At 36.8% G+C, this 26,000-nt stretch overlaps 1 protein-coding gene across 19 annotated transcripts in view; it reads left to right on the top strand.

Annotated features, from left to right (window-relative positions):
• The window catches only part of ABI3BP (ABI family member 3 binding protein), a 162,935-nt gene that overhangs the window by 68,767 nt on the left and 68,168 nt on the right, over nt 1-26,000 (top strand). For 10 of the 19 annotated variants that reach the window (XM_082073936.1, XM_082073949.1, XM_082073947.1 and 7 more), the window contains exons 11-27: nt 310-390; nt 1,731-1,805; nt 6,285-6,350; nt 6,819-6,893; nt 8,105-8,173; nt 9,296-9,370; nt 10,050-10,124; nt 11,437-11,502; nt 11,887-11,952; nt 13,591-13,665; nt 14,922-14,978; nt 16,406-16,480; nt 18,236-18,301; nt 18,805-18,879; nt 23,667-23,732; nt 24,117-24,182; nt 25,822-25,896. In XM_082073936.1, coding sequence (XP_081930062.1) covers nt 310-390; nt 1,731-1,805; nt 6,285-6,350; nt 6,819-6,893; nt 8,105-8,173; nt 9,296-9,370; nt 10,050-10,124; nt 11,437-11,502; nt 11,887-11,952; nt 13,591-13,665; nt 14,922-14,978; nt 16,406-16,480; nt 18,236-18,301; nt 18,805-18,879; nt 23,667-23,732; nt 24,117-24,182; nt 25,822-25,896 — 1,203 coding nt within the window. The remainder of the gene's footprint in view (nt 1-309; nt 391-1,730; nt 1,806-6,284; nt 6,351-6,818; nt 6,894-8,104; nt 8,174-9,295; nt 9,371-10,049; nt 10,125-11,436; nt 11,503-11,886; nt 11,953-13,590; nt 13,666-14,921; nt 14,979-16,405; nt 16,481-18,235; nt 18,302-18,804; nt 18,880-23,666; nt 23,733-24,116; nt 24,183-25,821; nt 25,897-26,000) is intronic. The other 9 variants (XM_082073939.1, XM_082073938.1, XM_082073934.1 and 6 more) reach the window with 8 other exon arrangements.

Here is a 26,000-nt window from a genome sequence, read left to right as displayed (position 1 = left end):
GGGCCTTGTTTATAATGTATATCATGAAGAATATGGGAAGCTGTACTACAAGTGCAGTGTGAGCTTCTAATCTTAGCTTTGCTGCATTTTCCATTGCTCATGTTAACTGCAACAAAATAAATCCAAAACATCATATAGGCTTGACATCTGAAAACAAAAATAAATATTAGTCATTATGGAGCTGAGCTGCTGCAGAAATTATTCTAATCAGGTGGCATGAAATGGTGATAAGGAAAGGAGTGGACTTTGGGCAATAGATAAAGAAAACCTCAGAGGGATTCTAAGTTAAATAAAACTTCTTTCTTCTAGCTCAGGCTGAGAAAAAATATGGACCTGAGGAATTTAAATCAACGCCTAAACCCGAATTGGTGCGAACTCAAAACAATCTGGGTAACTAACTTCACTGCTTTTTACCTTCTTTGTACATTAAATGCTTTTTCCACCTCCAGCAGAAGTTTTCTTCTACTTGCTGCACCCCCTTTGTATTGACTCCAAAGGTAATCCCAATTAAAAATTTCTGCTTCCATTTGTGTTTTCAGTGACTCACAAATGAAATGTAAAGCAGGATGCATCTCTTTCTGGCTGAACTGGGGTTGTCATACATATGATTATTGCCAAGTGATTTGACTGGGTGATTCAGTTTTATTTTTCAAAGTACTGTTTTCTGTGTATGTGATCTGCATGATTAACATCACATAAAATTTCCATCAGTAAAATTAACCTCAGTGATAGAATTGAAATAATTACCTCCTTGATTTTCTTCTGATGACAGGTTCATTTAGGTAGCATCAAAAGTGACGCAAAAGGAGAATTTTATATTTCATGTGACATGGTATAATTGTATTTGTCCTGGAGGAAAAAAGAGCTCTACTGATTTTTTCATAAAGATGTCTCAGAATGAGACATTTGTGATCTAAGTAGCAGTACTTTTAGTTTTGTGGTTTGGAGCAGCATCTACTTCTTGCATTCAGAATTCTAAATTCTCCAGTATTGATTTTGTTGTCTGTATTTTAATCCCCAAACTGTGGAAAATTATGAACACAAATCTAAATTTAGGGTTGTATTTATGTATTTTTTTAACATTGATTACATTTTTCTAAAGCACAGATGGCATACATACAGGATGATGTATGATAAAGGAAAATATCATCAACATTTGCAGGTCTGAAGTACAGATCTTCCAGCGAAGAGGACTGCCAATGCTTCTCAATAAACATATTTTTACCTAATCCTATTGACATGTCATACACTTTTTTTGGTCTTGTTTCATATACAGTTGCAAGCAGATTTCCAGAATTTACTGAAGTTAAAGCATCAATCTAATTTTCACTCCAAATTTTAATCAGTTGGGTTTTTTTTAAAGCATAATCAACCTTGCTTGTTTTTTGCCAGGCTTTTAAAGATGAAAATATGAAATTTAACCAAGATGGGTCACTGCTTAATTTCAAACTAGGTGGTCATAGTTACTGATGGATGTTCATTATCAAATTCTTGTGACTGATGGATCTTTGTATTATGATTAGGGAAAAGGTGATTTTGTTCATATTCCACACACCTTTATAAATGACAAAGTTATGTGGTTTTTTTCCTAGGTTGGAACTACTTTTTTTTTTTCTTTTTTATTAAATATCATTGGTTTCAGGAGTGGTTTGTAAGCCAAAATATAGATCCATAATGTGCCTTTTCATATTCTTGATAAATTAAAGCCTTGATTATTTCTTTTGTCATAGCTTCTAATGAAATACAGCCACTTCCTTCTGGATCCAGAATCTCTGATGCTCCAAAAAGTCTATTGACAGAATTTGGTAATTACTTTCTTTGTAAATTTGAGTAAACTTCAGTGGAAAATTATCTTTTTTTTTTTTTTTTCTCTGTCTGGTAGGTTTTTAGGTGTTTCAGCCCCCATAGTATCACTCTATATGTAAAATATGGTAGCTATTAGCTTTCTTTTCACAAAACTTGCAAATTTCTTCTTTCGTTCTAAGTCTGGTTTTGCTTTATTGTCATGACAGGATGCTCCAGATTAATGCTTCTTTTGAAAAAAGCCAAACCAACAAACAAAAAAAAACCCAAAAAAACAACAAGCAACAAAAACTCATGACAATATATGGGATAGCTTTTATCTCTAGAGTGATGATGGCAATTTATACTTAGCTAAAATCTGTACTTTTAGTTTAGTAAGTTTCTTGGAAGTACTCCATAAGCTTCTGAGACTGCCTGTATTTCACAGTTGGAGTGCTGTTCCAGCCAACATCAGTTCTGTGGGTTTCATGTAGTTTGCCAAATATTTGTATATTTGGTTAAAATAGTACTATAATTTGTAGATGTTGTTGTGGTTTAAATATTCATAAGTGTTTGCTTTTTTTCTGGATTCATTAGCTGTTTGGTGATGAACTTCAGGAAACTTTGGAAAGGTCTGATATTTGAGAAAATATGGAACTGCTCACATTATCAGAATAGTTTTACCCATGTAAGGATCAAAATGTTATGGTCAAAATCTTATGGGCAAAGAGGATGTATAGACATGTATTTACATATATGTATATATATACGTCTATAAAGTCAATAATTTATTGCTAGTGTAATGGGGCATGACCTGTTGGAGAGCAGTGTAGGGGAAAGGGACCTGGGGGTCCTGGTGGACAACAGGATGACCATGAGCCAGCACTGTGCCCTTGTGGCCAGGAAGGCCAATGGCATTCTGGGGTGTGTTAGTAGGGGGGTGATTAGTAGGTTGAGAGACGTTCTCCTTCCCCTCTACTCTGCCCTGGTGAGACCGCATCTGGAATATTGTGTCCAGCTCTGGTCCCCTCAGTTCAAGAAGGACAAGGAACTGCTGGAGAGAGTCCAGCGCAGGGCAACACAGATGATTAAGGGAGTGGAGCATCTCCCTTATGATGAAAGGCTGAAGGAGCTGGGTCTCTTTAGCTTGGAGAAGAGGACACTGAGGGGTGACCTCATTAATGTTTCTAGATATGTAACGGGTGAGTGTCATGAGGATGGAGCAAGGCTCCTGTTGGTGACAACCAATAAGACAAGGGGCAATGGGTGCAAACTGGAACATAGGAGGTTCCACTTATATGTGAGAAGAAACTTCTTCATGGTGTGAGCAACAGAACACTGGAACAGGCTGCCCAGAGAGGGCTAGACACATTCCTGCATAACCTCATCTAGGTGTTCCTGCTCCAGTAGGAGGATTGGACTATGTGATCTTCCGAGGTCCCTTCCAATCCCTATAATTCTGTGATTATGTGATTCTGTGTGTGAAACCTAACAGTCTATTGACTGAAGAATCATTTTGCAATGAAACAAATAATATTAATGCAGGTAGAGTACTTACATACAAAAAAAAATATCCTTAATAATAGCAGTAGTATAATTAAAATAGTAACACACATATTTATGTTACGCTTATTCTTGGTGTTTTGCACACCCGCTCACTACACCTCTGGGTCCTAAGCTTGGTGAGATCATGTTTGTGTTGGTGATCAGTGGGGAAGTTTCAGCAAGTTATGAGCAGCTGCCGTCCAATCCTGGGGGGAATGTGACATTCACATTGATAATTTCTTCCTCTTCTCTCTCTCTCTCTCTCTGCCTCACTCTCTCTGTCTTTCTCTGCCTCTCTTCTGCTGAGACCTTACATCTGAATTTACCAAATATGGTGCCATTTGTCTATGTTAGATACTATTTCTGTGCTCATGTTACCCCTCAAGTAAATTTTGTCCAGCCCCAGGTGCGTAGTTGTTACAACTCACGAAAACTGAACTGTTTATGGCATGGGATTTCCAGTGCCAAGTCTGTTCCACATCTGTCATCATCCCATGCCTCTACTCCTCTATGCCATATCCTATGTCTCCCCTTCTCAAAACCTCTGCTTTCATAACAGGCCTGCATTTCTCTTCACTGTGTCGTTGTGTTAGTCATAAATATCTCATTCTACCAAAACAACTGTTTTTTGCTGTTATCTGTATCAGCGACTATTGCACTAGTTAACTGGAGTGACCTTGAATCAGTATGCATTTATATTTTACTAGGCATTAGGCAAGAAGTTATCATACAATGGTACTGATTTATTTAGATGGCATACTTCTACATAATGCAGTTTCCCAAATTTTAAGATCATTTCCAGAAACAGCTCTTAATTCTTGAAATGCATATTTAAACTAAATTTTCAAGAACATGAAAATTCTCTTCACAATTTTTTCTTAATTTGCTATAATTTTTGACAACTCTTTTCCAGATATGTTTGATGGCATGGGGACACGTATTTGTTTTCACTGTAATGAAAGAAGTATACTTCAACCCAGTTAGAGGCAGCATTGGAGAGAGAGAGACAGACACTTGGTGATTTAAGAACCTATTTGCTATAAATGTATCTGAAAACCTCAAAATTATTAGGCAAGGGGAAGTATTTTTGCTTTCTGCTGGGGAATAATAACCTAATCCTGTGTTTTTCTCAGTGGTAAGGGTAAAATAATAACAACAATTGAGGCAAAATACATGTTCTGTTCAAGTATTTATTCTGGGTTTGTTCTGATGTCCTCCATTTCTGCCAAATAGTTACACTTAGCAACAGTGAGATTTCATTATAAGAGGCTGGGTCCAGCCATCAGGTCAGCTGGAGCATCTGTGCTCCCCATGAAGTCAAAGCTGAAGTCAAAGATGTTCTGTGAGAGCCAGTGGGGGTGGTCCTACAAAGGAGATTTCTCTGCACTGTGCCTCTGCATGCCTTCATCACCTGCTGTCATAAAATCAGCAAAGAAAGCAAAATTTTATTTCTGAAGTTTAAGTGTGTGTGACCTGTATTCTGACCTAGTTCCCCTGAAGACTTTTTTTTCTTTATTTTTCTATCTGCATTGTACCAGAGGGAGACATTGCCTGTGGTTTACAAACTTTCTGTGTGGTCAGTATATTTTGAATTCAAACCTTTCTGAAAGGATAGCTTTGTTAACATGCCTTCAACGATCTGATGCCTTTGGAAGATCTCTCATAGTTCTTACCATATGTAAATGGATTGATGGAAACTTTTGTCAAAAGCTGTGAATCATATGGCTTTTGTTGATATTATTTTCTTCTTTATATGGATAGAGTAGAATTAGAATTAGAATTAGAATTAGAATTAGAATTAGAATTAGAATTAGAATTAGAATTAGAATTAGGACAGGACAGGACAGGACAGAACAGAACAGAACAGAACAGAACAGAACAGAACAGAACAGAACAGAACAGAACAGAATAGAATAGAATAGAATAGAATAGAATAGAATAGAATAGAATAGAATAGAATAGAATAGACCTGCAAATATTATCTGGTCCAACCGCTGAGTCCAACTTTATCAGGACAGTAACCTGGAATCATATTTGTTAATGTGATAAACTGGATTGAAAGTAAATGGGAAAGCAGATCCAATATATGAAATAAAAGTCTGCTCACTTTTTGGCTTATATTCACATTGCCTACATTAAAAACGAACCCTACTCCTAGCTACACCTAGTTGTTTGAATGTTTTTCTAAATCTTAAACATTCAGAGAAGTTTAATTTTAAACTTCTGGTATAACTGCTTTTCAAAAAACCTCATCTTGATAAAGACCAATTAAAAACAGAGATGGAAATTTTAAAATATGTTATAACCTAAATGGGCATAAGTGACTGGTACAGATATGTTTACTGGAAAGAATGGTACTTACTGCCCTGTACACACAGTTGAATAGGAACAGTTTCATAGAAGCAGGACAGCAATGCAAAACCTACACATGGTGGACACTAATTCATTATGCCTTTTGGGTAAGAATAACTATTTTTACCTTGATTCCCTGTTTTCATTAAAGCAGGCGTCAGGTTATCCATACTTCAAAGTGAAATAACTGTAAGGTCTTTGTAATAGTTTTCATTACAGCATAGCAGACAGAATATGCTGTTTACTAACTCTGATTATTTCAGCAACTTCATTGTACTACTCTTATCTTTTCCTATTACACCTCCTTTTAAAATAGTTACACATAATGTAATAGTAACCAGTTTATAAAGACCTCGGAGTGCAGTGTATATAAAATATATTTTGTTTGGCTTGTAGCTTCTTCGCTGTGAAGAAAAACCTCTTAAGTAATATGGATTCAACCTGATTAGATAATGTATGCCAAAGTTTGAATGAGTTAAAAATAGAAAGAAGAGACCTTCAATCTAAGCCAAAACTTGCTAGTTACAGGTAAAATTAGATTTTGTACCACTTGCAAGGAGAGTGTCTGTCTCGGTATCATAATTTTTTTTCATCTTTGATCTTAGCTACTCAGACTCCAGGCTTGAAATTGGTATCTCTGCCTTCTACAGAAACCACAGAGATGGAGATGGGTAATCAGCAGATTATTTCCATGGCTTTTTTCTATTATCTTAGCATCACATAGATTTGCAAATGGTGATTTCAAGATCTGTTTTAGAATCTCAGCTGTCTACACTCACAGAGAGCTGCTTATTCACCATTCGTGCGTCTGTGTAACTAGCTGAAAAACATTTGTTACTGGCTTAAAAACTGCTTAAAGACAGTGCTATCATATCTCATTGTTAGCTTATTCCTTTTTGTATTAGCTGTAGCTCTTATCCCAGCTCTTATCAAATTTTGAGGCCAGAAGACTGTATTGCAAGCCATCATGTCCTGTTGTCATGGCACACATGTCTCACATCTCATGTCCAGGCCATCTGCCATCTTGCTTAGCTTTGCATTAGCATCATCTGGATCTGCACAGCCTTCACTGAGCTACGCAATGCTAATCCATTAAGTCACAGGCCTCTCAGTGTTCTAAGCTCAGATTCTCTTTTCAGCTTTTGAGGAAACACAGCCTGTTTCTTCAGGATCCAAAACATCTGCTGCTACAGAAGTGCAACCAACCAGATCTGGTAACGATTTCTCATAAGATTAATCCTCTTGACATTTAGGAATTTTCAGAGGAGACATAGCGCCTCTTATTAAATAGTTTGTTCAGTTTGACATATATCAAGAATAACTGCAGGTATGAAAGGCTGTATCAAATAGCAGGTTTCTTTATGATATTTTATATGAAATATTGAACTAGTAGTTTGGAGGTCTTTCCATATTTGACTACAGCATGTAATTCTTAGCTTTAAAATGAAATCAGACTTATAGTAAATAGTAAATCTAAATAGGCTTGTCTACACCTTGAGTTTTTAAGTGGAATATCTTGATTTGTTGAAGTACTCAGAGTCCTAAGGAGAGAATCAAAACTGCAGAAATTCAAACACCTTTTGAAAATGTAGCTCTTCTTTTAGCTTTTCTGTATAAACATGGACATAATTCTATGTGCCTGGATTTCAAAACTGGCACTATAAAAACATGCCGTTGAAGATTCAGACACTGGCCAGTTGGTGCTTAGAAAATGTCTATTATGTGTTTCTCTTGTTTTATAGATGAGCACGCAAGAGGTAGTTATTTATCTGGGGCCACTAACATTTGTCCAAAGAAGGAAAAAAAAAAAAAGTAGTAAGATGAGAGCCAGCTGGAAAGATTTCTCTTCATTAGCATGCCAATAGTGTCATGCCTGATGCGTATGTTTTTGGAAGAAATTAATTTTTGAAGGAAATGCGTTACTGAAGGAGAGATTGAATGGAAATGTCAACTATTCACATGCCTGACAAAAGACAGTTGATGTTTCATTTGGTACAGTTCCTGCTGTGTCATCCTTTCACCTTCTCCAGTTTCAGCAGCAGGATATCCTCCTTGATTCTTGGGATTCTAGACAAAAATTCCAAGCAGTCCCAATTTGCTAATTTTTATTCATAATTTGTTCTCCTTTTTTGACCAGTCTTGTATTTCTTCTTTTTAATACCATAGTTAAATAACTTTTTGTGCTATTCTGCTAACAATTTGGTTGTTACTTGCATTATGTGTCTATGCATTAATGTATGCTTTTGGAAATTGTTACCAAGTCATGCTTAACTGGTTATTGTACGTTTCAGAGTCTTTCTGTGGAACATAATGTGTTAAATATTACCTAGAAGGTTCTTCAGCTCATAAAAGAATACGATGCTATTGCATGATGGATTTTGTCACTTCAAAACAATATAGCATGATTTTTATTTTTGTTTTCCAGCTTCACATGACTTTCTTCATGTTACTTCTACCCCCCAAACTTTTACAGCTTCAGAAATACCAGACACTGGTAAATTATAGTAATATTATTTCAGAAGCATACCCTGTTGGCTGGTTGATTAGTTAGTTGGAGCCTGAATAATGCATTATCAATCAAATGAGTGTGTCAAGAAAAGATTTAAATTTTGCAAGGCTTAAGACTGTTAAAATCAAGTAAGATATAATACTTTGTAGTCATCAGATTGTGATTTTTTTCTCCCTTTCTGTCTGTTTTTCATGTCCATTCACATTTTGTTGTGATTTTTCCTATGTATTGTCTTAAAACAAAAAAGTAAACACATGTCAGGATAGACCTTTCTAACTACGCTGTACCTTGGGTTACAGCTTTGGAGATAGGCTGTTGTTTTTCCCATAGATTTTAATATGTGAGGATGCTTAAATTTTTTAACCATTGCTTGAATACGAACAAGTATGTACATAAGCAGTGAGGGCAATAGGAAAGGGGTAGGAGGAGGTGGAGGGGGAAAGAAAGAAGTTCATTGCCCAAAACTTCACTTTGAGCCATGCAGCTATAGTTTATTAAGTTCTCTGGTGTATAACCCACTGGTTCTTGGCATCCAAGTACAGTTTTCAAGAGTTCAGTTTTGCTGCACTGTTCTATAAAGCACTCACAGGAAATTATTTTAAATCAAGTAAATTCATTCTGTTATATGGGATACCTGGGACCAATCCGACTGAAAAAAGTTGGCCACAGTTGAGAAACTGCATAAAGCTAAGTAACTTAATGAAGTGATACTGAGAGACTTTAATCTCCTGAAATCATGATTTTTCCTAAATTCTCTGAGGAATTCTTAACTTCATGGAAAGATGTGGTATAAGTTGTTGAGTTGTTTTGTCAGGTGCTATTTAAGGCAAGTGCACGTGAAACTGTATAAACATTGTTTTTCAAACTCTTTCTGAACATTTGCATACATGGGAAAACTAGAATAACATACTTAGCTAAGTAGTTAAGAAGGGTATTTACTTAGTAAAAGAAGGTTCATTTTGTAAATAAATAAATAATAAAAATAATACTCTGCAGGGCAGTGGAAGGCTAGATTTCTGTCTGCCAAATTGTCCTTCTTGATTTATTTACATGAATTTATTTCTCAGGTGTAATTACTTTTTTTTTTTTTTTTTTTTAATTCTGCAGCTAGCGATACTACTGAGTTGAAAATATCCATGCCCATAATTACTACAGAGTCTCAATTGTCAGGAACGGCACTGGGTAAAATTGACAAGATGATTTAGTTGTAAAGATTTTATCTTCATTTTTTTATTCTTGCTGCTATTTTTGGAAGCTTTGCACTGCTTTAGTTATCACCATCCCAGTCATTCATACCACTCATTGCTGTCATTAACTAGGTTCACATCTGCACTCATCATTCATCTTTGTAGAATGAGGTCCAGCAGGTATAGAGGTAGGCTCACTTTAGTTGGTTGCGTTTGGTTGTTTCACTATTGAGGTTCCAAGCTGTGGACCTGCCTTTCTGAGTTGTGGTTTTTTCCTGCACTGGGCAAACATAACCATGAGAATGAATTAAGCACTTGAAATATATTTCTGTGTAACGTTTCTGTGAAAAGTTTGCTTTGACTAGATTTATATTGGCTGGCCCATTGACTTTTCCAGATCAAAAGGTGTTTTCTTACTATTTGCAGTTCTTAATGTGCTAAGATTCTTAAGAAGTAATAAGAATTATCTTTAGTATGAATAATTAGGTCACATGGCTTCCACACTGACTTCCAAATCAGCCTAACAGTTCATGAACATAGTAATGCCTAGCTAATTTGCAAGCAAATTTCCCTGTGCTTTCATTTTAACGACACAATATTTGTCTACTGAGCCCTATGCTATCCATAGTAGCTCTGAGGCAATTAAGCCTTTTAACACAAGATTATCTTTTCAGATTTAGGTGAAAGGAAGCCTCTTTCTTCAAGATCCACAACATCTGGCATGCCAGAAATGCCACCAGTCTCAGCTGGTAATATCTCTCTTCATTGTAGCTCACCTGACATCTAGACAGTCTCAAAAGACACAGAAATGCTTTGCTAAATGGAGGTTTTATTCTGACTTGCTCTGTATAAAAGTGTGACTGGAGAGAGAGAGACCAGTTGGATCTTCTGCAATGTTTGAGAAATCTGGAGTGAAATGTTGGAATGATAAGATTAATTTTTCTTGTGTTTGTAAACAATTAGATAAATTTTCCTTTGGGGTTGTCATCCAATTTTTTGTGAAGGATTATTGTGTGTATATATATAACCTGTTATTAAGAACAGTTAAATAGCTGCTAACATGTCAAATTGGGTCCTCTTGTAGATTGGATGCAAAAGCTGCTCCATAGCTGGAAAAGTTTTAGCTGTTGTTCTTAAGGATATCCGATAAGATTTTAACCATGGGAGAACACCAGTTGCTGATTTGGTTAGTGACTCCTTGAATGTTGCTAGAAAAGTTTCATGTAGAAGGGACCTGAAAAGAAGGGTTTCAAGGCTTTCCATTTCCAAAGGTTGAGAATATTAAAAAATCCCATTTCCTTATTAACTGTAGCAACTTCATCTTTGTGCATGTTTGAAAACTGACACCAAGAGTCTTCTCTCTTGCACCTGAAGTTAAGCCTGTGGTATAGCAAAGTTGTGCAGTGCAAATTAGTACACATAAACTGGTTTCTGTGTTAGGCTGCACATTTTCTTTCTGCAAAATCAAGATAAGAGAGAATGAGAAAGTCACTTTAGTGAAGTTACTTGTTCCTTTGTGGATAATGGAATGGACTGTACAAGTATAAGTGGTTGAAAGATGTGCTAGAATTCCTCAGAAAAATTGCCTTTGGTCACTTGAGTGCAGGCATTTCTCTACAGTCACCGTGTTTGATTACTGCCAGGGACTAAGATTGCTGAATCATAGAATGAACATTTTGAGAAATTCTGAGAAAAGGGAAGATCAGATCTTGAATTCTGATTGCAAAGTTGGGTCTCTTGGATCCTGTGTTCAGTCTTCAATGACTGGTTTGGGGGCATCTTTCAGGGAAAAGTAGGGGGTGCTTTGGTGAAGCAGTCACTTAGCCATTTTTCTGTGGATGGAGAGCCATTCAGCTACTGAGTTTCTAAGAATATTGTGTTAGTTGCAACAACAGCAAGATGGTTGCCTGCTGATTTGATCACTGAGTCACAAAATACTGCCAGGAAAAGGCATGTGTTGCCCTAAATATGGACATTTGAGGTGCTCTGAAATGGTGCTGCTTGTACTGCCATGGCAAGACTGTGTGGATATCTCAAGATCATTTCCATGTCTGATTGTAGCGAGCCAGAAACCAGACCTGGAATCCACCTCATTGACTTCACCAGAAACCACAAGGCCTGCGATGGGTAAATAATCAGTAATCACATTCCTATGTTGACTAGTTTGGCAGTGTTTTTCTCAGTAGTGATGAGCCCGTTCAGGTGTTTTGGTGTCCTGGAAAGTAGATCCATAATGTGGTTGGTCCCTTATGGCTCCCTATTAGAAATCAGTCAATTTGTAATGTTTCTGCTGTCTTTTTGGGGGTTCTACAACTAGGTTTACTCTGCTACCTTGGGCTACCTGTGCTAGTTGAAAAAAGTGGCATCATGGTACTAGGGGGACTGACACTGTGACATAGCAGTGTCCCCAAGGCAGGGCCACATCTACTTGTTTGCAGCTCTATCTTGATAGCACCCACGCAACAACAGCCTGTCTGAGGACCTGAAGGTGGTTTTTGTGTTTGATCTTAGCTACTCGAAGACCAAGGCTGAAGTCTACCACTCCTTCCTCCCTGACAACCCAGCAAACCGTGATGGGTAACTAGAAAAATAATCATCTTTATCCATTTCCCCCTTTCACTTCCCATCACGCCTCCCACCACAAACCATCTGGCATCCTTGTCATCTTCCATGCAGAGCATGAAGACTTCCTGGTGCAGCTTGGCTTGCAGAAGCACTCAGCACACTTGTTCTGCTGTTCTGTTGTTTGTTCTTGTGCTTTTTCCATTGCAGGAAGCATTTTCTACAGGGACTGAGTGACAGCTTGCATAGAGAATGTATTATCACACCTTCCCTTCAGCTGCCATTCTTTGCTTCTTTGTGTCTTGGTAGCAGGTCTTCCTTTCTCTGACACATTAAAATATGACAGCCTTCTTAAGATGTAAATTCCGTCTGGGCTGACACAAGAGGACAGAGCTGCAGTTCAGCTGCCCACCGGGGTTTCCTGGTCCAAGGGTGCAGCTGTTGGTTGCTTCACCACTGACTTTCAAGGCATCTGGTTGTCATTTACCTACACTTTTCCATTGGCATTACCTGGCATTGGGAATGCTCTGCTACTGCTTTTGATGTCACTTCACAGATTTAAGCACAATTAAGCTTTTGGTGAATCATGGCATATTTCTTCACAGTTTAAAAACATGGGTGGCTTTGGTGCCTGACCGTGCTGCCCACCTAATCTGGTAATGGTATTTCTTGCAAATCTGGCAACAGTGCAAGATGCGAATTGTCCCAAGAGATGATGTTGTGCTTTTGCTGAACTGTTATTTCTCTTGGGCCTACGCTGGGGTGAAGTATAAACGTAGAAATAAAACGACCATATGTGAAAAGTTATGTTTACTTTAAGGCATGGGATATGGTACTTAACAACAATGGGTGGAGATGCTCATGATCACAACTTCTTTCATGTGGGCAGATGTATGAGACCAGTCCTGTGGCCTGGCAGTAATTTTTGGCCTATGAGGTAACAAAAGCAATACATGAGCAGGCTGGTAAACCCACAAACCCAAAGTTGAATGCAGGTTAAAAGTGTAATGAACCATTACAAGTGCCTTGCAGTGTTATTGTGCCACTTTTGTCTGTAGCAGTCTTGCTTTCTTATCAGCTGAGATACCTCTTGCACTTCAGGGTCTTTTTCAGGGAACTTACATTTCTTGCCTTGTGTTACTTAAAGGACTTTTCTTAGCTTTCTTTTTTCTACAGTAGGGGAATCGGATAGTTTTAATTAAAACAAAGCATTTAAGGTTTAAGGTCATTTCTTTATCTTTTAATGTCTAGTGATATTTTCTGGATCTCTTTTTACCTTCTTTTATTTTTGCCAATTTTTGAATTGGATTTGTTTCAGTATCACAATCTTGTAAATTTGCTTTCTCTTTGCCTCCCTTTGCCCAGTGTTCTTGCACTTTTTCAGTCTTATATTGCTACCTACCCCATGGACATTTTTTTCCATTCTACTTGTGATGTTCCATTTCATTTTTTGCATCATATTTATGTGTTTTTACACATCTTGGCATATTAATACTCCTTTTTTACATTTTTCTTATTTTCCAGAATATATTTTTATGTTTCTTCAGTTCCGTATTATTTGGACACTAAAGCATTGACTCCGTTGATCCAGATGATGCCATAGTGTAATGGTTCATGTATCTTTTAAGTAATAAGCCACTATTTTTTTTCCAGCCTCACATGACTTTCTTGATGTTACTTCCACTCCCCAAACATCTACATCTGCAAAAATATCAGAGCGAGAGACTGGTAAATGGCGTTTGTTTTATTTCCAATCCTTGTGATATTTGTTGGTTGAACATTTGTTTCCTGTTACGACTTTTTTAAGGTAGTTTCTAATATTCAAGAGATTGCTGTACAGAATTTGGGTATTTAAAAGTTATTTTTACGGTTATTTCTGCTAGCAATTTATTATTTCTCCCCATGTTTTTATGGAAAACACATTTTTTAGGGATTTGAGTGTGAGATTGTATTCAGTTATGACATCTTTCCCGGAATGTGGTAATGAAAAAAAAATATAAGGTTGTTGTGTTTCTGTTCATACTAGGATGATTTAAGCAAGTGATGTTTTATTATATCAAACACCTTTCTGTGTACCAACTTCGAAATCAGTTTTCTTGATCCTGCAGTTTACTATGCTGAGACAGCAAAGCAAGCATCTACAAAGCTGGCTTCTGAATGAAAAAATAGCTACTTCTTAATCTTCTCTTGATACATTTACAAGTGGTGTTCAGTATTTTAAGGGCAATGAGCACAAATATTTTTGAATGCACTTACAGAAGTGCTATACAATATTTTTGTGTCAAAGATGCATGTCTTATGACCTGGTTGAAATACGTTTATTCATAGAATTGTTGAACACACACACACACACACACACACACACACACACACATGACACAGAAACATAGGACTGTAGATGCTCCGCATTTACTAAATGGACAGACATAATATTAGAAGTGTCAGGAAGGATTTGGTCCTTAATTTTAAGTACACATGTTCAAAAGTGCTGGGTTTGATAAACTGTAAAATACTTTGAGAATAGGAAGCCTGTGTTTCTCTACTCACTATATTTAAAGCAGAGTATAAATTTCAAGTAATGTAAAACTAGTTCAAGCCTGGGCTTTCCACTCATTTGCACTTTTGTACTCTTATTTTGTTGGTGTGGAGTTAGTAGAACAGGTGGCTGAATTATTCCAAGATCAGTTTAGTTGGTTATCTGCTGGTGCAGGGATGAGTAGATACCCAAGGCACAAAGCAGTGGTGTATCAGACCTTGAAGTCTTCAGTGCAAAACAGTTTTATATTTTTTGGTCCTCTCAAGTTACACATTCCAGCTTAGTGCTTTCATTTTAATAATTCTAAAACTTACTAAATGGACAGCTTCTTGCATTTGTTGCTGTATTGGTTAAGTGCAGCTTGGTAAACATACCCACACAAAAACTGAATTTGTTAGAAATTTATTTGTGAAAAGCAACATGAAAATGACATATTTCTCTATTACAGTAACTATTCAAGCACCTTTCAAACCTGTTTCATCTGACAACATTGAAGAGGAACCGGGTAATCAATCATTAACATTTTTTATCATCTGGAGATTAGCATTTTCCAAGATATATACACTGTTCATGTTTTCCCTCATCTTATTTGCTAAAGTTTGGTCAGTGTTCTTTTAGTTTCTCGCCACAGACAAATTTAGAAAAGTCTTATCTGTTGCAGAATTCACACTGAACACAAACATGATGCAGCTGTGTTAATACTCCATGGGTGGTATTCACAGTTCTGCTGCCTCTGTGTGAATACAATATTTTTGTTTCCTTTTAAAGTTGCAAACTCTATTTTGTCCAAGGTCATTTAAGTTAAAGCAAACTACCTTTATTAGATGGAAAACTTCTAGCAGCTAGTCAAGCGTGACTTTACTGCTCTCTGGGGCATGTTCTGTCAGAACTCCCACAGCATTCTCTCTTGATGTGAAGAATCAGGCTGCTTAGTCTTCTTGTTACTTGTCCTTTAATCAGTCATGAGTGTTGTTAACATCAAGAGCACCTACTCTTCAGTTTTCCATATACCACTGCACATAGAAATAGATGATGTTTCTTTCATGCCAGCTGCATAATTTTTCTAATGGTTGTCTTAGGGATCTGGTAGAATCTGATCTTTCTGCGTTTGTGTTTTAATTAAAATATCGTAAAAACATTAAGACGTTTTTAAGCCATTTTGTATCAAAGGATGGCCTTTCTCAATAATAGTGTTTATATCAAAGTAACTTTGTGGCAGTTGCAGGGAAAATCTGATCCCTGGGAAAAATATGAATTTGTTGACTGTGTTCAAGAAAGTGTTTTAATACCACCAGTGTGAAGGCTGTCTGCCTCAGTTTCTCAAGACTTTTTATCTTTTGTTAGCTGTTTTGTTAGCTTCCCACAGATCAGCTTTGATCGACATCTCTTTCTTACCTGGTAACCAGATGTATAGCAATAGATAAATAGCACATTCTTGCATTATAGTTTCCACTTCCTCATCACTGCCCTGGACTACAGTAAGACCGAAAGTCATTGTCTTTAAACAAAATGTGTCTCTCTGCTTTCTTGTGTAATACTTTCATATCAACTATTTCTTCTTAATAGCAAGCAGAAATCATTCTGCTCAGACTGAATAACTGAGGAATGTACTTGTATCTTACTGTAGGTTTAGTTCTTATTAAAAAATTTCTTCACCTAAGCTCTTCGAAAGGATACAAATTCTATGTCTTGGAAATGTAATAGATAGGAGAATACCACTCTGATCGGACTTATTTTATCTCCATACCATAAGAGACATTAGCTTGGTTGTTCTGTCAGTCATCCCACAGCTGACTCTCAGGACATTTACTATCTTGATTTTTATTTCCATCATTGTTTCTTTTTACAGATCAGCTTCTGCCAGCTAGGTACTCTGGTATTTTAGTGGCTTTGATGCCACCGCAACTTTTAAAACTCAGATTCTTTTTTCAGCAACTGATGAAACACCACCTATTTCTTCAAGACCCACAATGTTTCCTATTCAAGAAATGCCATCAACAAAATCTGGTAATGACATTTCTTAAAAATGTAATTTTATTAGTGCTAGAAATTCACACAAGAAATATCTTTATACTTTTAGTTGTATTGTTAATTTATATTTCTTTAACTTGGGGTTAACATTATTACAAGAAGAAGGAAATATATTGCTGCATTGGGAATAACAACATTGAAACAGTAGGTTTTTAGGATTATCATGACACAGAACAGTGGATTATTACAGTTACAGATTTTTTTTGTTAATTTGATATTATACACAAATTATAATTTTTCTGGAAGTTTTAAGGACAAATGTGACTCACATTATCATTGTTTATTTGTATTGTATTTGAACATTAATATACTCATAAGATTATTACTGATTTACTTCCATATTTAACCTTGCCCTGATTCAGCTGTCCTGATTTTGCAGAAGTTCCAAATCAACAGATTCCCTGAAATCAGTATAATTGCCAGCAGCCACCAGTGGATAGTTATTCTAAATAAATAAATAGTAGTACTTTTGTCACTCTTAATACTCTATTTGTGCAGTATAATTTCCCTAAAATCTTTTGCTTCACAATTATGATTACAAAAATATTTTTTGTGGTTAAGGTTCAAGCTGAACATAGTTATTTGGTTTGGGTTTTTTTTACAGTAACTGTCAAATACCTTTGCAATCTATTATATTTGACTCAAGTAAAAAGGAGATGTAAATTATTACGATGTTTTCTTAAGGTCTAATATAATTTATCAGACAGGCATCAATATATTTTTATTTACTGGCTTCTGATTGTGGAAACTTACTCTTCAGCCTCTTTTATTTCAGGTTTTATGAGAAATTCTGAAGCCTTTTAACAATTCATGTGTTACAGAACACATACATGGTGTAGTGGGGTTACTATTTGTGATTCTGACAATTTTCCTGTCTCTCTGTGAAGGGAATGGTTTCTTTCTTTCTAAAGCTGAAAATTTTATACAACTTCATGCTGTTTCATTTTTTTTTGCACTGTGAATGTTCATGTGACGGAATTTTTTTCAGCATCTAGCATACTGGATGCCCATCCCAACCTCAGATATGCTGTTTCACTGATTTCTGTGTTAATGTTGTAGGCTGATACCACATACTTTTGTTACACAGTGAACCATTCCCACATCATTTTTTAAGATGCAGACTAGCTGGATTTAATGTGTATCCCACACTGCATCAGGTGTGTTCGTAAACTAAATGATAATGTTTCTAACTTTGATGTTTAGTAGTGAGCTTTTCTGTGCAGACAAAACAATGCTTCTTGTAACTTGAGTTATTCATTTACTATGTCTTTGCCTAAAGACGTCACGACAGGCTTTTTTCCACACCGAGTGTGTATGTTTTCCAACTTGTGTGCATAAAGTGATGTTTTGGGGTTGAATTAAGCTGATTCGTCAGTTTTTTACTGATTTCTAATGTGAAGGCATGCTGTATCACAGTAACATCAGGCATTCACAACTTCTTATTTAAAAGGCCTACTTGGAAGATCCAAACTAAAGTGTAGGGGACAAGGGGGTTGTTGTCAGCTGTTGGTATTGGATAGAATTTTAAAATCAGATGTAGACAAAAAAGCAAAACAAAAACACAAGACAAAGAACAGAGTAGACTACCATTAATATCAGTTAGAAGTGTGTATACAAGAAATCCAAAATCAATAAAAACCTTTCAAACCTGTTAATAAAGGGCCAAAGGTCACCTTATCTACAAACTGATCTCACTCATTGTTTCAAGATTGTTTTCGTTTTTGATCTTAGCTACCCAGAGACCAGGCCTGAAATTCACATCTTATCCCTCCATGGAAACCAGAGGGAGCGTGATGGGTAAATAGCATGCAATTCCATTAGCTTTTCCATACCTTGCCATCACTTTCATTAGCTGTGGATTCATTCAGCCACATTGCTTTATAGACTACTTGATGCTATGGGTTTTTTTCTCTTTTTTTTTTTTTTCTCTGCCAAATTGGCCATTTCTGTGTAATGGAAGCTGAACATTATTTTACCACATGAACTAAATAACAGTCTACAAAAATACCTCTGCTAGCATGTGTTGACCTTATTTTTTTCAGGTAGTTGCAATTTTCTTTCAAAGAACTTAAAAAAAAAAAAAAAAAAGTCAGTGAGAAGAATTGTGCCTGTGCCAGAATTGACCTTTATTTCACGCCAGCTTCAGTGTTTATGTAACACCTAATTTCACAGCTGATCTTTAAAGATGCTGCCATCTTGCTTGATCTCACATCAGTGTTGCCTTGAACTGCCCAACAGGTTCTGTCCAAATACTGTGGCTCTGAAGTTACTTCTCTTTTTAACTCCAGATTTTCTTTCAGCTTTTGATGAAAAGCAGGACATTTCTTTAGGATCTGAAACACCTGACATCCAAGAGATGCCATTGACTGTGCCTGGTAATACTTGAAAATGTGATTTTAAGTAGAAATTTTTACACAGATTTCATCATACTTTTTGTATATTCTTAGTTAAGCTTAACATGAATCAGAATAAGCCCAGAACTTTTATAGTTGCTCTCTCAAATACCAGACTAACTTAGGAAATTTTGTATGATGCTCTAAAACAGTAAACATGCTCTTCTAATTTTGGTCTACATTCCTGTATTTACAAGTATGTATCGCTGTGCTTGATGATAATAGGCTTTGGCATGTCTTGCTACATATAGCAGTGTTCTCTTTTTAAGCTGCAATACTGTAGATGGGTAAGAGTGAAAGTTAAAACAAAGTTTGTTTAAATCCCTGAATGAAACTGTTCTAATGGTTGTAATGTTGAGTAAGTCCCATAGAAATAATAGGATCAATAGCAATGAATATGTAAGCTTCGATATAATGGAGAATGGACCCTTAATTCCTTTCATTTGAAAATATTTCAAGCAGTTATCTGAGTTAGACATTTTGCTGCCAGTAGGTACACAGCATAGGTCTAGGGCTAATAGAAATGAAAGCATGCATATCACATGTTCAACTGTACATGTGATATGTACAACTTTTTAAACTAAACTGCACAACATTGTAACGAAAGAAAATATTTGCAACAAATTGATCCTGAACCACTTCTGTGGTAGATGTGATGCTTTCAAATACCCTTGAAACCTGTCATATTAGACTCCAGTAAAATTAAACTGCTTGGATGATGGTATTTTCTTGACATGTAAATTACTTACACTTATAATAATCTAAAGTATATAATTTTCCTGTTCTTCCTTGCCAACATTTATTCTTTAGAATTCTTCTGCTTACTGAGTTCAGAAAATAAACTAAAAATTAACAATGCCTTACAAAATGACACTGAAAAAATGCAGTTTTATCAATACTCAAGGTCCCTCTTGTTGTACTGTCCCTGCATGAAGAAATATTTCATTTCCTTCCAATAATGACAATTGCATCCAAAGCCGGTTTCAAGTTATTGCCAGAACTCCCTTGCAGTAAAAAAGTGGACTAAATGGGTGTTTGACAAAAAATTTGTAGTAGCTGTCCAACTGCCTGTAATTGTGGATTAATGGGGAAGTTTGCAGATTCCAGCTAAGCACTCTTAAAATCAAGAAATGACCATGAGTTAAGTTTTATGCATTTTTATTCTTTGGAGATATTAATCAATATTTCTCATTAATGCATCTTCCATTCTGAGCAATAGCTAAAGATCAAGTGCATTAACAGAAAGTTTCAGTAATGGTTTTCTATATATTGATATATTAGCACATCGCAGTTCAATTCTTTGTTCTGCATGCTTCACCTATAAAGAAAGTTATACTGCACTCTTCAAACCAGAGGGATCAATTTCCCAACACTTACAATGTGTGGGAAAATGGAGAAAATCACTTCTGAACAAGTCTGCAATTCAACATAAACATTTCCATGCAAAAATTAAGTCGCAGATTTCAAGGAGGGTTAAAAATGTGATTAAATGTGATAATAATGTTAAATTAACATATTCTAGGTATTGACTTCATATGAGATGAGAACCAGAAGCATGTACAGTTTCTTGTATTTAAAGGACTGCCTTGGAATAACCTAAGGAATTCTGGGTTTTACTTTTGCATGTGTGTGTTGGGGAGGGGAGGAAGGGATTGAGAAGAGACCGAATAAAAGGATCTTTCAACTAAAGGAAGGTGAGGAAGTTGCGCCACATAATGAGGACTGCAGTGTAATACTTGCTTACGTGTTATTTCCCCTGGAGTGGGTCTCTGAGTGATGTTAATGCTTTGTTTTAAACACTATTGCTTAGTTGGTCACTTAGTTGTTTTTAGCAAATCTTGCCAAGGTTCTTCAAGCTTATTTGAACATTTCTTCACTTCTTGAAGACTGATTAATGACTTCACATTTATTGTGCTCTCTGGAGCTACACAACCCACAAAACTAATGTGATTATTCAGGTAACGAACAGCACTTTCAATCCAGACTCAAATTTTTCCCTTTAAAACTGCAGTGCAGAGACTGTCTATTTCAAGATGACGTTCATATTTGATGTAGTTACATAGGGACTAGTCCTCAAGTCTACATCTCATCCTTTTGGGAAACTAGACAAACAGTGATGAGTAAGCAATGTGGGATTCTATTTTTGTTTCCATCACATTGCCACTTGCTTACTTTTTTCTGCTGTGAACTCTTCCAGTTTTCTTCTAAGTCTAAATGACAAGCCTGTTGAAGAACAGCTTTGAGTCAATCACTTCTTGATCAGCAGCTAGAAAGCATTTTTGGTACAAAGTGGTAAAGTACCGGTCTCTCATACCAATTTGTAACAACTTCATTTTTTTCTGTTGGTGTAATTTAAACTCCAGAAAGTGTAAAAGAAGGTGACTCTTAGGAGTTCTGTCTAGCATCAGATATTAGACCCTCTTGCCACCATACTGAGCTGCATATCATTCTCTTTATTCCTATAACACAGAGAGAACATCTAAGTATTCAGTATCTTGATTCTGTTTGCAGCTTGAACAACACAACTTGTGCTGTGTAGTGTGTTGTGCTATCCCAGAAACAGTGAGATTCCTCAGCATTTTAAATCCAGGTTTTCTTTTCAGCTCTTAATGAAACACAGATAGTTTTGCAATTCATGTCTAAAGCATCTGGAGTCCTGGAAATACTATCAATCCAATCTGGCAATGGCATTTCTTGCAAACCGAGTGCTCTTGACAGTGCGGAATTATCAGAAGAATTCCTGCTGTGCTTTTGATGAAACGTTGGTTTCATTTCCCTTACTTTGGGGATAAGAACAACCGCCAGATAAAAATTCTGCATTAGTGCTTCTTTTGTTTCAGGTGATATATATGATGTTTACAATGCTGGATTACATTTTTTTATATTCTTAGTTCACTTTTGGAATACTAATTGGTACTATTACCCATAATTGCTATTGACCAATTACATATTACTTAAAGTTATACAATTTTACAGTATACTGTCCTGGGTGCTTCTGTGCCTGTGAAATACTGTGAGGCTAGTAATCGAAATGTAACTTCTCAATTACAAACAGAGTATCCTGATACAGATAACTACTGTATTGCTTGAAGTTAGACTGCATTTTATTTTATATTTTCTTTATTATTACTATAGTGAAATTTTATCATTGATATTTAAGACATCTTCCTTGTCCGTTACAACGTTAGCATCTGTATGATGTGTTTAGGGAGTTCTCTTTGTATATTTATTTTCTGTTGCCTGTTCATGTTCACTTGTCATTTTAAATCGGTTAAAATGTTGTTCAAGTTGTAAGTACTACAGTTGTGTAGAATATTCAAGTGTATTTCTCATGAAGGAGGACTCTTAAGCTATGCTGTAGCAACAGAATTCGTATTAGGGAGATGAAAGATGGGCATTGCAAACCAAACTTCTGGAGATTTTAAGAGCTCCAGACTTGGTAATCCAGATATGTCTAGGAGGAAAAAAAAAAAGAAAAAAAAAATTATTTATTTAGGGAGATAAAAGGTCTGTTGGCCTTCTGCATGCATCCTAGAGAATCAAGCCGGACTCTTTAATAGTTTCCTTCCTCTGTAGGACAAATTTGATGCTGAACACAGGAACTCTCCTTTTCTTCTTCTGGCATACTCTGAACTTTGCCTTCTACTGCAGACCCACATAGATATTCGTAAACCTTCTATAGTATTCCCCTGTACACTAACAAGTAGGTACTCTTTTACATTGGCCATCTTAACTGCTGTGTTAGTAAATGTGCAAACATTGTCTAAGTAATTCTGAAAACACATTTGTGGAGCTCTTCTTTCCCCATTTTGCAGCAAACAGAAAGAAGATGGAGAGGACAGTAAATAGCCAAGAGCCCCAGGAAAGTGTGTAGTCAAATGGATCACTGAAAGGGTGAAATTTCTGAAACTCTTTCAGTCCATGCCCATGCCAATCAACTCTACCAGCTTTTATTGCATTTCAAATGCTTTTGTTTGCTTACACTGGAGGAATATAGCGGAGTTCTTTCAGAAGAAGAATTTCATGTTTCAAATTTTCTCTTTGTTGATTCATCAAATTTGTGCTCTTCCAATTTTCCTATAGTGTGTTCTTGCAAGTGTGATGGCAGTTTCAAAATTTTTATTCCATTTTCTGAGGTATTTGACCTATCTATTAGACCTATTTTCTGCTTGTGTTAAGAACTTGCTCTATGCTTTTATCAAGCTCTCTTCTTTTTTTTTTTTTTTTCAACAGTATGTATTCTTATACAGTAAAGGGATTTTTATCATGATCTTTGCATTTCACTGTTGTCACTTGCATATCTGTTCACTAATAACTGGAAAATAAATGTGACTCTTCTTTTAGCTCATGCTTATCTGAGAGTGTGGATATGAGATTCTGTCTGTTTGAAGTATTTCGTAACTCTTCAGGATGAACACTTCTGCCTGTAAATTAAGGAGATGCTGTTCTAGTACATGTTCAGTGTGCAATGACTGTTTCGGGGGCATCTTTCAAGGAAAAGTAGGGGGTGCTTTGGTGAAGCAGTCATTTAGCCATTTTTCTGTGGATGGAGAGCCATTCGGCTACTGAGTTTCTAAGAATATTGTGTTAGTTGCAACAACAGCAAGATGGTTGCCTGCTAATTTGATCACTGAGTCACAAAATACTGCCAGGAAAAGGCATGTGTTGCCCTAAATATGGACATTTGAGGTGCTCTGAAATGGTGCTGCTTGTACTGCCATGGCAAGACTGTGTGGATATCTCAAGATCATTTCCATGTCTGATTGTAGCGAGCCAGAAACCAGACCTGGAATCCACCTCATTGACTTCACCAGAAACCACAAGGCCTGCGATGGGTAAATAACCAGTAATCACATTCCTATGTTGACTAGTTTGGCAGTGTTTTTCTCAGTAGTGATGAGCCCATTCGGGTGCTTAGATGTTCTGGAAAGTAGATCCATAATGTGGTTGGTCCCTTATGGCTCCCTATTAGAAATCAGTCAATTTGTAATGTTTCTGCTGTAGTTTTGGGGGTTCTACAACCAGGTTTACTCTGCTACCTTGGGCTACCTGTGCTAGTTGAAAAAAGTGGCATCATGGTACTAGGGGGACTGACACTGTGACATAGCAGTGTCCCCAAGGCAGGGCCACGTCTACTTGTTTGTCGCTCTATCTTGATAGCACCCACGCAACAACAGCCTGTCTGAGGACCTGAAGGTGGTTTTTGTGTTTGATCTTAGCTACTCGAAGACCAAGGCTGAAGTCTACCACTCCTTCCTCCCTGACAACCCAGCAAACTGTTATGGGTAACTAGAAAAAAAAATCATCTTTATCCATTTCCCCCTTTCACTCCCCATCACACCTCCCACCACAAACCATCTGGCATCCTTGTCATCTTCCATGCAGAGCATGAAGACTTCCTGGTGCAGCTTGGCTTGCAAAATCACTCAGCACACTTGTTCTGCTATTCTGTTGTTTGTTCTCGTGCTTTTTCCATTGCAGAGAAGCATTTTCTACAGGGACTGAGTGGCAGCTTGCATAGAGAATGTATTATCACACCTTCCGTTCAGATGCCATTCCCTGCTGCTTTATGTCTTCCTTTCTCTGGCACATTCAAATATGACAGCATACTTAAGATGCACATTCCTTCTGGGCTGACACAAGAGGACAGGGCTGCAGTTCAGCTGCCCACCGGGGTTTCCTGATCCAAGGGTGCAGCTGTTGGTTGCTTCACCATTGACTTTCAAGGCATCCAGTTGCCATCTGCCTACACTTTTCCATTGGCATTACCTGGCATCAGGAATGTTCTGCTACTGCTACCGCTTTTGATGTCATGTTAGAGTTATAAGAATGATGCCTTTTTTCACTTTTTAGTAAATCACGGCACATTTCTTCATGGTTTAAAAACACGGGTGGCCTTTGGTGCCTGGCCGTGCTGCTGACCTAATCTGGTAATGGTATTTCTTGCAGATCTAGTAACAATGCAAGATGGGAATTGTCCCAAGAGATGTTGTTGTGCTTTTGCTGAAATGTTATTTCTCTTGGGCTTATGTTGGGGTGAAGCATAAATGTAGAGACAAAACAACCATATGTGTGTTTACTTTAAGGCATGGGATATGGTACTTAACAATGATGGGCGGAGATGCTCGTGGTCACAACTTCTTTCATGTGGGCTGGTGTGTGAGACCAGTCCTGTGGCCTGACAGTAATTTTTGGCCAATGAGTTAATAAAAACAATACATGAGCAGGCTGGTAAGCCCACAAACCCAAAGTTGAATGTAATTTTAAATTGTAGTGAACCATATTAATGTATCTTTCCCACCGAGATGCAGTTGAATCGTAGGTCCTCAGATGTGCTGATCATGTTCATGGTGTCTCAGTCTAAGTGGTAGAAACTGATTCTGAAGCGTGTTTTTTGTGGCACTGGAAAAATCTTGTATTTTTGTCAGCTGAGCATCACATGCTTCCGAGTCTTTTCAATGATGCTGTAATTCTTGCCTGTATTAATCTTTTTAGTATTGTTCAACCTTCTGCAAGAATATGCTTTCTGTGTTTCAGAAATTGTACGTCTCCCCTATCACCTCTGTTTTTAAATAGTGTTTTCAAACTGAGATTTTGTATGTCACATCTTGTCCTGCTAGACATAAGCAAGTGTTTATTTGTTTTTCACCTCCTTTATTAGTCGATTTTGATCTGTTCTTTTCTTTAGTTGCATTTTTCAATCATGGTCTGATGTCTTTGAATATTTCTTCATATTTCTTGCAGCAGCTTCTTCATCATTTGCATCACCAGTGCATCTTCACACATTCACATTAGAAAATCCATTCCATGTGCATTCAAGATTTTTTCCTGTCTGTAGTCTGTAGTTCCTTAGTAATGGGTTGAAACCTGTTCAGCCTATAGGTTCAGATGATAACAAAAAGAATTTTTTTGTTTGTTTTCCAGCTTCCCTGGACTCTCATCATATTACTGTCCGGTTCCAAACATCTGCATCAGCAGAAATATCAAAAATAGAGACTGGTACATTGTGTTTATGATACTTCCATATCTTAGGATTTGTTTTTGTGTCAATGTTACAGTTACAGGCTGTTTGCTCTGCTTGCTTGGTGAAATTTTGTCTGCAG

Source organism: Streptopelia decaocto (genome assembly GCF_964273445.1).
Source record: "Streptopelia decaocto genome assembly, chromosome: 1".
NCBI lineage: Eukaryota > Metazoa > Chordata > Aves > Columbiformes > Columbidae > Streptopelia > Streptopelia decaocto.
This window is presented reverse-complemented; position numbering and strand designations above follow the sequence as displayed.